This window comes from Mesitornis unicolor, unplaced genomic scaffold (assembly GCF_000695765.1).
Source record: "Mesitornis unicolor isolate BGI_N332 unplaced genomic scaffold, ASM69576v1 scaffold32308, whole genome shotgun sequence".
In the NCBI taxonomy this organism is placed as follows: domain Eukaryota; kingdom Metazoa; phylum Chordata; class Aves; order Mesitornithiformes; family Mesitornithidae; genus Mesitornis; species Mesitornis unicolor.
This window is the reverse complement of record NW_010204400.1, coordinates 2,010-14,194: the sequence shown is the minus strand read 5'-3', so window position 1 is coordinate 14,194 and position 12,185 is coordinate 2,010. Positions and strand designations below refer to the sequence as shown.

Genomic DNA, 12,185 nt, shown 5'->3' with positions numbered 1-12,185 from the left:
GGGCGGCGGCGGGAGCGGTCTCGGACATCGCGGCGGCAGAGTCCTCTGTGGAGCAGGCGAACACAATTGGGCTGGCGCGGGTCAGATGCTCGTATTTTTAGAGCGGAGCCGCGCGGTGATTGGTGCGTTGCAGAGCCCGCCCCGCTGCACGGCCGGGGAGCCCTTCGGTGTGCTCGATTTGTGTTTCTTTGGACTAACAAAAGTGTGTTTTCCTCGGAATTTCTACCACCAAATCGCCCCATTTCTCCGGTGAGGGAGGAGAAGAGCAGGTACTTGCGTTCGGGAGAGTTTCCAGCCGCAAAGACGCGGGCTGAGTTAAGGGAGAAGCGATAAATCCCGTGTGCTGCTGCTGGAGAGACCTCTGAAGAGAGAAACTTTTGTTTTTCCTTGCAAATTAAAAATTTCCTTTTGACATAAATGTTACAGCAATGACTCGGTCTGATTCTTTAGAGGGTTTTCTTGGAGTCAAAGTCGAAACCTGCCAATTTAAAGTTATTTTGACAGCTTAAATTGATTTTGAAGAGGAGGAAGTAACACAAACTCCTCTTTCAGCTCTGAATATGGATTAAGAACCGGTTCCTTTGACCATGTGTTTTACCTCTTAAAACGCTAATGTCTAGTGAAATAGTGTCTCTTACGACCTCCTATTGCATTTATTATGGACCTATAAGCAATTTGTTAATATCTGGAGATTTTTGAACATACAGTTGTTTTATTTTGTCTTCTTGCAATTTCAGTGTAAGGGAAGCAAACTTGCCCTGCTACCTTGTGTTGGTTGTTTTCTTTCTTTTGTTTGTTTTCCATATAAATTTCTGTACCAATTATTAAGTAGATCAAGCTATTTGCTTTTCATGTTGCATTTCAATTTCAATTAAACAGTCATTTGATATCTGATGTTACAAAACTGCAGTTCTGTGAAAGAAAACAACCTCTTAAACTTCTGGTGGTATTTACTGAAATTATCTTTGTCTCTCTAGTAATTCAAGATGTACAAAGGCTAGCATAGTAGTTTAGTAGTTATGCTCTTCCTTCCCAGAGAGTATTACCTTGTTATGTATTTTCTGTAATAGTAGTAAAATTTAAAACCATATTACTGTTTGCATTTTGGTTTTTTTAACACATCTCACACAAGATGTCTACACAAAGGTTTATCTAGAGCAAATTCTGAATTCTCTTCCCACTTCACATAAAACACATCTAATTCTTCCTTATACATTTTACAGCCATTATTGAAATGAGGAAGTGCTTTCAGGACAAAAATTAGAGCAATTTGTGATAACCTGAGTTCTAATGAGGGGAGAGGTAGGCCATAGGTTGTTCCTAAAGAACCAGGAAGAATTCAATCAATATTGATATTCAGTGGAAGGTGATGTAATATGCTGAACAAAACAGAGCTCTGGAATAATATTTCATGAATCTGTACCTGACTATAAACAAGTGTATTATCCATTGCCCTTTGTAGTTATTTTAAAATCACAAAGACTACACCAGCCCTGCCCTCTAATTTCCTTTGGTATAACCAGATATAACATATAATGTAAACACAGTATTTAAGTAGATATTAGCAACTAAAATTTCAGATTGTGAGAATAGGTAGTTTTAGGTAAATGTAATCTAATTTCCACCTAATTCTTTCATTTGCTATGCCTGTTTTGTAAATAACAAAAGTAACAGTAAAAATGTGTATAGTGAAAACATTTTAGTTTGCTGTAAAATTTGGTTTCAGTGAATATGAAACTATGAATAAATGCAGTGAAGGGGAAAACTGCAGCATGCAAAAAAAAACACATCAGAAAAAAGGTTGCAGGAAAAGTGCACCTGAGCTCTGTAATGCTTCAACAGGAAGATAACTGGGAGAAGGGCTGATCAAATTGGGATTTTCAAGGTCTTGTTTGTCAAAGGTATTTAACTAAAAGAAGGATACAGGAGCAAACTAAATTGGAGTGGATGTGGCTATTTAAGATATACCTTCACAAATTACCAAAAACTGAAGTAAAATAAATATATGTATTTTAAGCCTATATCCCATATGTGTTTGTAAATCAATGAAAGAGACTTTCCATTGATTTGACTGCATAGTGAAATAAAGCAGCAATGCTGGGAGATGAGCTTTAGCAGCTACCAAGACACTTCTTAGCACATAGTGGAAAGGTGTAGACCATGATTAACATGTCAGCAAAATGAAAACTCATGTTGCATATTCTTAGTATTTTGAGCTTGTACACATTTGCTTCAGTAACCTTCACTGGAGGAGATTTCAACACTCCAGCCTTCAGTTGTGGCTTTGCAGAGTGTTGATTCATGTTTATTGGTGGCTGAAATTGAGGTAGCTAAAATGGTCACCATCCCAGTTGTCTGCCTGGCTTTTCTCCCAGCAGTTGCTACTCTCTCCCCATTCCGAACAGGGACAGCTAATAATATGTGTAGCAGTTTCTGATCTCCAACAGTTACAGTCTACTATCTTAAAATAACCTGAAGTAACTTCAGAAATTTTGTGACATGGAGAGAAGCTCTGATCTTTCTTTTTTAATGGGCCTGCAGCAAAGAAGTAAAATAACTTCAGCAATGTAGAATTGCTGAACGGAACACACATTCTTTTCTACATTAAAGAAATACTTGCAGGAACAACATTTTGGAAATTTAAGATGCATTTGGCAATTTTAAAAGGAGTATGCTCTTCAGTCAGAGCAGATAGTTTAGAAGGAATGGATAGATGTACTCAGACAAAGAAAAAAATGTGGTGAAGGATTACATAAAAGGCAGGAATGGCAGTTTCACCTCAAGCTAAGCTAATGAGAAAAGAAAATAATCCTGTTTTAGGTATAGGATGAGGTAGAAAAACTTCATGAAGGTGCCACATAGACTCTGACATGCAGTTTGGCTTTCCCAGTGAGACTGGAGGGACGTAGACTTCATGGATTATTAAAAGAGGGGGAGAATGATATCAGGATCTCCTGGGATACTTTTGGAGAGGACATCACTGTAATGTCTACTACATCCAAATGTCTTCAACCCTTCTTACCTCACGGGCACCACAGCAGGCTTCATTACAGCACAAACCTGCAGAAGATTGCAATCTGAAGTCTGCACGTCACTTCCCTTCACATACTGAGGTCTGTCCATCTTTTGCAGTTATCTATTAAGACCTCTTGGCATAAGCAAGGAGACACATGAACCACAGCCAAGGGCTTGCACTGCACCTGAGAGCTATCAGACATTCCCATCTCCAGTTTAGGATCTGCTAGTACTTGTTCCTAAGAAAATGAGCTCTGGGTTATATTTAGGTATGTTTGAAATGAAGAGAGGTAGCACAGTGGTGGTTGTTCTCAAGCAATTTTGTTAGGAGGCATTAGTATGAAAGCTAGCCACACAAATGTGGCTCATGGCCTACTCTACCTGCTGTAGGTGAGTCCCATGGTCAGTCATTCTTAGACAGCTGGAGGAAGTGCAGCTGAAATGCCTGTGCGCTCCAGCCCCTCTCCTTCCTTCAAGTGATGATTTCCAGAGAGATTTAGGTAAGGGTCTGTATGCTATGTGCTGCACCCCCGTATACATGTTCCACAGGAAAGAAGTGTAAATACTCTGCAACCGTGATTATACTCCTATTACAGTGCTACACCCATGCCTTACTTGCTCTCAGTGACTTCATCCTTCATCAGAGTTACAAATGTAGTAACTTGTGTGATCAAACCAGCCAGCACAGTTGAACAGCTTTTAACCTCTAGCTAAGCAATTTTAAGGTGGTACCTACCAAAACTACAGACTTATTGCAGCTCAGCAAACAAGTCTCTACCTATATAATACTAATGTTGCTGCTGCTGTCGTTAAGACTCCTAAATGTACTAAGGCCACATAAGGCCCTTTAAGTCCATCTATCCTGGGTAGGACAAATAGGGTAGGGCATTGGATGACTGTCCCTGTAGACTCAGCTTCTTGGAATGTTGCACACTCCTCCCTGTACTCCTGGTTAAGGGTTTCGGCACCTATTGTGGCCTCCCTTCATCATTGTCATGGCATGTCATTTGGGAGTTGAAAACCTATAGTCTAAAACCTGGGTATGTCCATAGTTAGGAGGCGCTGGCAAGGACGTCCTTCCTGGGAGAGTGGAAAAACCCAGCGAAAATGCAGGGGTGCAAAACTCTTCTCAGAACAGCTAATGAGGTAAAAAGATGTAGGTTTATTTCTCTACTGTACGAGAGTTTACCAGGTTAACACATTTTTACTTTTCTCACACTCAGACGAAGAAAACGTCCTCACTGATAGTCAGATAACAAAGAACAGAATTATTTATGTCTTAGAGTACATTAGTCTTCTAAAAATAATCTAAGGCACTTGGCTAACTGTCTTCTGGACCACCCTGGCATGCTTTGAATGTAGTCATCAAGCAGCAATTGAGGACTTCAGGCCCTGAGACATACTGTCCATGAGAGGTAAGCAACATGAACAGAAGCTCCATTAGCCATGGCTCCTCAGAGAAATTATCTCCTCCTGAACTGACAGTGCCTCTCTTTCATCTGCATTTAACAGTGAATTCCACCAAGGAAGGGTGCCTCCACAGTGTCCTTTCAGAGCAGCCTCTCCATCAGCACAGAAGCCTGGCTGCTCAGACCAGCAGCTTATGCAGAGTGATGCTAAGCAACTCACTCTTCCTCCCCACAACCTAGCGGCACTTCTGCATGCTTTCTGCCCTCCACCCATTCCTATTTGTGTGCCAGTGCTCCCTGTGAGTGATGGTAAGAGGGAGGGAGCAGTGTGACCAATCTATGTGTTCATTTCCCCTCCAGCCAAAGCCTGTTGGTACCTATGAAGGGACAAAGTCTCTTTGGGCACATAGTGCATGCACTGCAACCTGCCATCTCTGTGGTTGGTGACACCCCAGGCACTGATGTGACAGGCATCCAGGTACATTTGGGTTGGCAAGCAACCCTTTTTTTTTTCCACACTGGCAGGTATGGTGGCACCCAGACACTGTGTAGGCTGGGTTTCTGCCATCGATGAGAGCCAAAGCACTGTGTCACACACCATGTGAAGGTGCTGTCATTAAGTGATGCTGCCTTGCCAGTTTTCCTCAGAGGTGTGGGGGTGAAGCAGATATTCACTTCAGATAAGGCTGTTTGTTCCATCTTTCTAGAGCAGGAGTATTGCAAGCTGGTGGCACTATAGGCTGGCTCCCTTCCTATAGGAGAGAGCAAAAAGGTTTTAAAGAGTTGCTTTGTGTGTAACGGTCCTGTGGCACAGCTTGTTTTTTACATTACATGCTTTGCAGTTGTGCAGTCCATGGGCTGGTGCCAGAGTGGCACTGTCCCCTGTTAGGATGTCATCCAGACTGCCAGGGGCACTGGAAGAGCTGGCTGGTGCCCGGATTTCTCCACAATATACAAATGAGGCCAATCACTCAGCACTCCTGCCATCAGGCAGTTAGGAAGTCAGGAATCTGGCTTCACAGGCTCATGAGTATATGTGCATATAGTGTAGGTACATTCAAGGAGAATATATTTCATCTCTTTTGCCTGCAGCTTGACTTGTATGATCTGGTCCCAGAAAGAAGAATTGGCTTCCATAATAAGCACATTAAGTCTAAATCTTGGTCTTCCTAATATAGAGGGTTTTTTTCTCTTTTGGATACTGAAAACACAATCAAGTTTTGATTGATTTGTGCATAAAATAAGGGGCAAAATAATAAGTTTAACTTTTGTGTGCTGTTTTAGTTTAGTACTTTGTAACATCATGTATTTAATTATATGGCTAACAAGACTAGCATACAAGGCCAGCACTAAGCAGCTAGGAGCAGGGACCATCCTGTGTCCAGCTGCATAGAGGTTGTAATTAAAGATAAACCAGATGAGGTTTTGGGTTTACCCAAACTGCAATAGTAGACACCTGCAAGAAAGGAAGCTTATCAGACCAGATTACCCACAGCTATTGAGAAAAGGGTCTGCTGATCAATAAGGTAAACATTTGAGTAAATGTGATATTAACTGTCCAGATCTAATGCATATTCATTTGTATAAACATCTTCCCTGGGAGAAAAACTGAAAAAGAGAAAAGTAATTTAAAAAAATAAGAAAAAAATAACCAAAACCTAAGTGGATGCCAAGGTGTAATCTGTCCTTGTTTTATTAATTCTTTAGAAGAAAACAGGCCTTGACATACTTGAGTACATGGAAAGGCTTTCAAGGGTTACTGCTTTCAGTCACATGAATGGATGAGGACAGGAATGTTTGTTTGCATTTTACACTAATGAAAGTAAAAGGTTCTTATACTTGAAAATTTTTTGGGTTTAGGTTTGTTTTGTTTTGTTTTTTTCTTTTTCATTTTACTACATATGCTTATTCTGCTAACATGGTGAATAGTCTTAGCTCTGCATTATTTTGGTTTTTGGTCACCTTCTCTCTAGGATAGCAGGGTTACCTGGTTATGTTCTCTTTGGTGTTGAAGGAGACAGTAGCTCTATTGGGCTTGTATCAGGGACACACAAGCCTTAAGTCTGCAAGAGGACAGAGGAAGAATACAGATTTTAGTAGTAGAACTTGCTTCTGCAGTTAGGAATACCAGCATAGATCCAGAGTGGGGAGAAATGAATGGGCAATATGAGTGGGACAGCCTTGAGATTGTGCTGCCTTTTGAATTGCATTCTAGACAGAGACTTGTCATCATAACACAGCAATACCCAAGTAATTCACAGGAAAATTCCACCTGGGCCAATATTCCATCTGTGACAGAGGCCAGTAGAAAAGGAGTGAGTGAACAATAACTGGTATCTCATCAAAATGATCCCTTAGGTCCTAGTGATTTGTCAGCCAGGGACTCACTGAGTCAGAGGGGATGTGTTTGGAGAGCCTTGAATGGATTTTTCTCCTGTGTATTTATTGATTGCTTTTCCTGATCATAACATCTCTCATTTTTCTTGTTTCAGGATGAGGCTTTAGCATGGCAAATTATAGCAGGCTGAGGAATACGTACAGTGTGAGTGGAAAAAAAAGTGATGGACATGTACACTACATGTGTATCCCTTTCATAGGGGAGAACCTCATTTATATACAGTTAAGTGTCCTCAGTGTGTGCATGTGTTACAAAATGGTGCTAGAAAATATGCTTTCTGTAGTGTAGATGAAGTGGGACAAAGTAGCAACCAACAAAGACAGTGAACTGAACCCCCTTTCCTGTAACTGAAGAGAGGTGAAGAGAATATATTTGAATGGCAAGAGGGAATGGCAAGTCATTTGGAAGAACAGAAAAAAGAAATAAATTCAGAGTATTCAAGGCCAGGCAGAAACATTTCTGTATGAAATATTGGAGCTGAAAGATGCTGGGAAAGAATTACTTCATCATTATATATTTAGATCCCATCACTCACACAGACTTTCCCTTCTGGAATCACTGTGACTGAGGCAGAACCAAATGCCAATATCCTTGAGACAAAGGGTTGTCAGAGTTCACAAAGATCTCCCCGAGTGCTTAGTCTTGAAGGACTCTCCTCTGTCTCTGTGTGGATAATGACGTGTATTCAGCCATGGTGAGCACAGGCAAATTCTCCATATTGGAATTATGCTAATCTCCTAGCCTCAGTGGACCCTGAGTTATGAAAAGGAGGACTGCAAGGATTGCCAGCAGAAATGAGGTATGGATTTAACAGTCATAATGACTGATTTTCAGTCGTCAAGTCATAGCAAAATAACAAAAATGTTGTCACCAGTAATGCACACTGGTGAAAGAAAAACATACTACATAAAAGTGTATCTATCCACTCAGAATGATGTCAGGCCATTGAAAACATGGAGGTACACACACACAGAGCTGACATAGCCATTTCTGTTGTGCATTTGACATGCCTGACTAATTTTCATCCAGTTAGTAAGCAGTGATCTAAATGGAAATGCTTTTTGAATGTGGATGTCTGAGACTTAATAAGAAGCAACACTCCAGACACATGATAGAAAATAAAGGGTCTTCTCCAGTTCTATGCTGAAAAAGCCCTTTGTGGACTCACCAGTGATGCTACAGTCAGAGAGTCTTTGCAGTGTGACCTCAGAACTAATGAGACATGGTCAGCATGACCTTAAGCACTGTCTGCAGACACCTCAAGGCTGCTGGCTCCCTGCGCAGTGGAGCGCTTGGCCCCTCAGAGAAGGAAGGTCTGAGCGCTGCGGCTCTGACCGGAGAGAAAGATGCCCGGAAACGGCGCTCCAGGGTCACCGGGGCTAAGCAGGAGGCAGAAACGGAGGCGGGGATTGGCGCCGCGAAACTGCTCGGGTCCCGGAGAGCGGCAGAGGGTGAAGGCCCCGCCTCACCGCGCCCGTGAAGGAAGCAGAGACCCAGGCCCCGCCCCGGCCGGCCGTGCCCGCCCCTCCTCCCAATCAGGTCGGCTCCCACCACATAAAAGCCGCCGCGCGGAGTTAGTAGGTCGTAGGAGATAATAAGTGGCAATATGTCTGGCAGAGGCAAAGGTGGGAAGGGACTTGGCAAGGGAGGCGCCAAGCGCCACCGCAAGGTGCTGCGCGACAACATCCAGGGCATCACCAAGCCGGCTATCCGCCGCCGGCGGCGTGAAGCGCATCTCGGGGCTGATCTACGAGGAGACGCGCGGCGTGCTGAAGGTGTTCCTGGAGAACGTGATCCGTGACGCCGTCACCTACACCGAGCACGCCAAGAGGAAGACGGTGACTGCCATGGACGTGGTCTACGCCCTCAAGCGCCAGGGTCGCCCCCTCTACGGCTTCGGCGGCTAAAGACTTTCGCTCCTGTGCCATTCTCGAGAACCCAAAGGCTCTTTTAAGAGCCACCCATGTTTTCCTTTTAAAGAGCTGTTTCACGCTGCTCGTTTTTGTAACTCCTTGCCGTAATGTTGGTTTTAGCTTTAACACTCGTTTCTCCCAAGCCGCGCCTCCCGCCCGCCCTTTTTTTAAGTCCAGCTGACACTACTGGGTAGCCTTGTAGTTCGGCTCTGGGTCCCTCTGGTGTCCTGCAGCGGCATCGTTCCTCTTCCTAGCTCTTGCTCTCTTATACCAGCAGCCGCTTTCAGAAGAGCTTGTGTGGGTCCAGTTTCTGACTTTTCCCGAGGCAAACACAAATGCCAAGCAGTCCTGGAAACTACCGGGGAAGGCTGGCGCTTTCATCACAGACATTGTTAGGAAAAAAGAGGACAAGGGAGGAGTCTCTGAGCCCAACAAAAGAACGAAAAAGGAAAAACATGGCTGTCTCTTCCAGTTCTCTCTTGCAGGGTGTCGGAGCTATCGTTTCCTCCTACCTGCTCACGTCCACAGGGGGAAAACTGCAGTGATTGCACACAGTTCACTTCACCTGGTGGGGTGAGGGGGGTGAGGAAGGCGGCCTGTCCCCGTTTCAGCAGGGAGCGGGTTAAAACACCTTCCCATTTTTGAAAAGCCCGCGCGGGCGGCGATTGGCTCTGCAAGATTCCGCTCCCGGCAGAGCCCGCGCTCCTCTCGCTTGCCCAGCACAGCATCACCACCCCCCATCGGCGCACCTCCCGCCCGAAAGATTAGCCCAATGCCCCTCCCGCCCACTGCTTGGGGTAGCGTTGCAAGTTCTGCAAGGAAAACTAAAACCTTCTGAGCGCGCCAGAGCTCTACAGCGTAAGTGGGCCAGAGCAGCTACAAAGCAAATATCCCTTCCTCCCACAGAGATGTTCGCGCACGGTTACTTGTCACTCAGCAGCATCGCAGCTCCTTTTCGAGACTGTAGGTGGCTCTGAAAAGAGCCTTTGGGTTTTTGAGTAGTTTTCTTTTTTGTGCTCGGGATGATTCTTCAGGCCCCGTTTACTTGCTCTTGGCTTTGTGACTCTCAGTCTTCTTGGGCAGCAGCACGGCCTGGATGTTGGGCAGCACACCGCCCTGCGCGATAGTCACCTTGCCCAGCAGCTTGTTGAGCTCCTCGTCGTTGCGGATGGCCAGCTGCAGGTGGCGGGGGATGATGCGCGTCTTCTTGTTGTCGCGGGCCGCGTTGCCCGCCAGCTCCAGGATCTCGGCCGTCAGGTACTCCAGCACGGCCGCCAGGTACACCGGGGCGCCCCCCTCGCCGGAGTGGCCGTTGGGGAGCAGCCGGTGCACGCGGCCCACGGGGAACTGCAGCCCGGCCCGCGACGAGCGCGACTTGGCCTTGGCCCGCGCCTTCCCGCCCTGCTTCCCGCGGCCGGACATTGCAGCGTTCTCGTTCGGCGCTGAGCTGCTACTGTTACAAAACAGAAGAGCTGAACTCCCAGTACTCTGAAGTCAGCCCTTATATACCTTCCCTCTGTCCTCAGTCGGCAGCTTCTGATAGGCCGAAGTGCCTATCCGGGAACGCGCACCCAATGACGGAGTGAATCTCTCACTGTTCGATAGCAAAGGCCTCAGCTCTGAAAGGCCGTAACCCGCGCTCTCTGGACAACCAATGAGAAGGCAGGAGAGGCGGGCTTCTGCAGCGATGGATTGTTCGTACCAGCCGCCGCAGCGTGGCGCCTCACTGGCTCCGTTTCCCTTGAATTTTCTACTCCCCTCGCCCCCCCCCCTTTTTTTTTTAATTGTTTTAAATTTTTACAGTCGGAAAAGCGCGGATTTGGAGCGGACAACGGAAAAGGTAAAGAGGAAGTGAGAAAGTGTATGGCTATGTCAGTGAGCAGGAGTAAAGGAGGAGTTACCGGGAGCCGGGAAAGTATGTACACCTTTCCCCCATTACATCTTTTCGCCGCGGGAAGATTTTGCCGCTTTCCAACACCGGGTCACTCTAGACATTTCCACCTTTCCAAAACTGCACGCTTCTTTGAACCGAAAAACCACCACAGCTCTCTCCCTTCAGTCCTCTTCATTCCAAATTGAGAGTGGGGTAATGGAGTTCTACTCGACCTATGCTCACTGCATGATTATGTCTAAAACTTCAGTTTAAACCTTTGATTCCTGCAGTCATCCTCTAGTCCTCATTTTATTAATTCCCTGGATGTGTTCAGTATTAATAAGGACTTAAAGGAATGAATTATTTTTGTTCTTTAATTGAACTTATTGAACTGATTTTTCTAATATCCTGGTTTTCATTGTTCTTAACAATCATTCTTTTAATATGCTATTTTTTCACTTTTTCTTTCATTCTGTATGCTTTTATAGTATCTTAACTTATGTAAATAGAAATTCCTGTGTCTTGCAGAGAAATTTTATCAATGTTGACTCTGTATGGAAATATCTATACAGAAAGAGGAAAATTCCACAGTTAAAGAAAAAGATTTTAAAAAGAAATAACTAATAACTCACACATTGTCTAAAAAAAATAAAATCGATAACGAAACAAAGGTTCCTGGGAACAGAAAAAAATGCACCGTGATAAAATAATGGCTTCTTTAGACGGTATACAGAAACAACAAAGGCGCAAAAGGATAGACGGTACCTACCAGTGGCGGGAATTTTTAAACTTTGAATCCACCAATGACAGTCAGCCTGTGTAAATCCGCCTATCAGAGAAGGGAACGGCTCTATATATACCCCTCGAGTACAGGGTACGCTGCCAGTACTTTTCTGGGTAGTTGTCGGTTTAGTCACTGGCTAGTGATGGCGCGCACGAAGCAGACAGCGCGTAAGTCCACCGGCGGGAAGGCGCCCCGCAAGCAGCTGGCCACCAAGGCGGCCCGCAAGAGCGCGCCGGCCACGGGCGGCGTGAAGAAGCCGCACCGCTACCGGCCCGGCACGGTGGCGCTGCGCGAGATCCGGCGCTACCAGAAGTCGACGGAGCTGCTGATCCGCAAGCTGCCCTTCCAGCGCCTGGTGCGCGAGATCGCGCAGGACTTCAAGACCGACCTGCGCTTCCAGAGCTCGGCCGTGATGGCGCTGCAGGAGGCGAGCGAGGCCTACCTGGTGGGGCTGTTCGAGGACACCAACCTCTGCGCCATCCACGCCAAGCGCGTCACCATCATGCCCAAGGACATCCAGCTGGCCCGCCGCATTCGCGGTGAGCGCGCTTAAGCCTCCTTCCCCGGTACCACCAAAGCCACAAAGGCTCTTTTAAGAGCCACCACATGCACATCCAAAAGGGCTGTTAAAGCTTTAATGTAAATCTTGTTATAGTGATTGTACATTGCAGTGCTAAGTGGTCTTTCAGCAGCTGTTATTACTGTGGGAAATGAAAGCATTAAACAGCTGTAATACTTTTTTTTTTACTTTTTATGGGGTGGATCTTAAAATATCAAGGAGCAGGGCCAATAA

The 12,185-nt window shown here is 45.4% G+C and overlaps 3 protein-coding genes across 3 annotated transcripts in view; 1 reads left to right on the top strand and 2 right to left on the bottom strand.

The window, feature by feature from the left end:
* The window catches only part of LOC104545827 (histone H1.01), a 4,038-nt gene extending 622 nt beyond the window's left edge, over positions 1-3,416 (bottom strand). Inside the window, exon 1 of the mRNA XM_010191051.1 lies at positions 3,397-3,416. Within this exon, the coding sequence (XP_010189353.1) occupies positions 3,397-3,416 (20 nt within the window). The remainder of the gene's footprint in view (positions 1-3,396) is intronic.
* Positions 3,417-8,428: 5,012 nt separating this feature from the next.
* LOC104545826 (histone H3.v1-like) lies at positions 8,429-11,945 on the top strand. Its single transcript, XM_010191050.1, is given in 5 exon segments — positions 8,429-8,538; positions 8,540-8,724; positions 9,806-10,190; positions 10,539-10,575; positions 11,445-11,945. Coding segments are annotated over 5 exon segments (1,218 nt in total).
* On the bottom strand, positions 9,709-10,179 carry LOC104545825 (histone H2A type 2-C-like). The gene has a single exon (XM_010191049.1). It carries the CDS (start codon positions 10,155-10,157, stop codon positions 9,777-9,779), a length of 381 nt encoding a protein of 126 aa, XP_010189351.1. The 5' UTR covers positions 10,158-10,179; the 3' UTR covers positions 9,709-9,776.
* Positions 11,946-12,185: the final 240 nt, after the last annotated feature.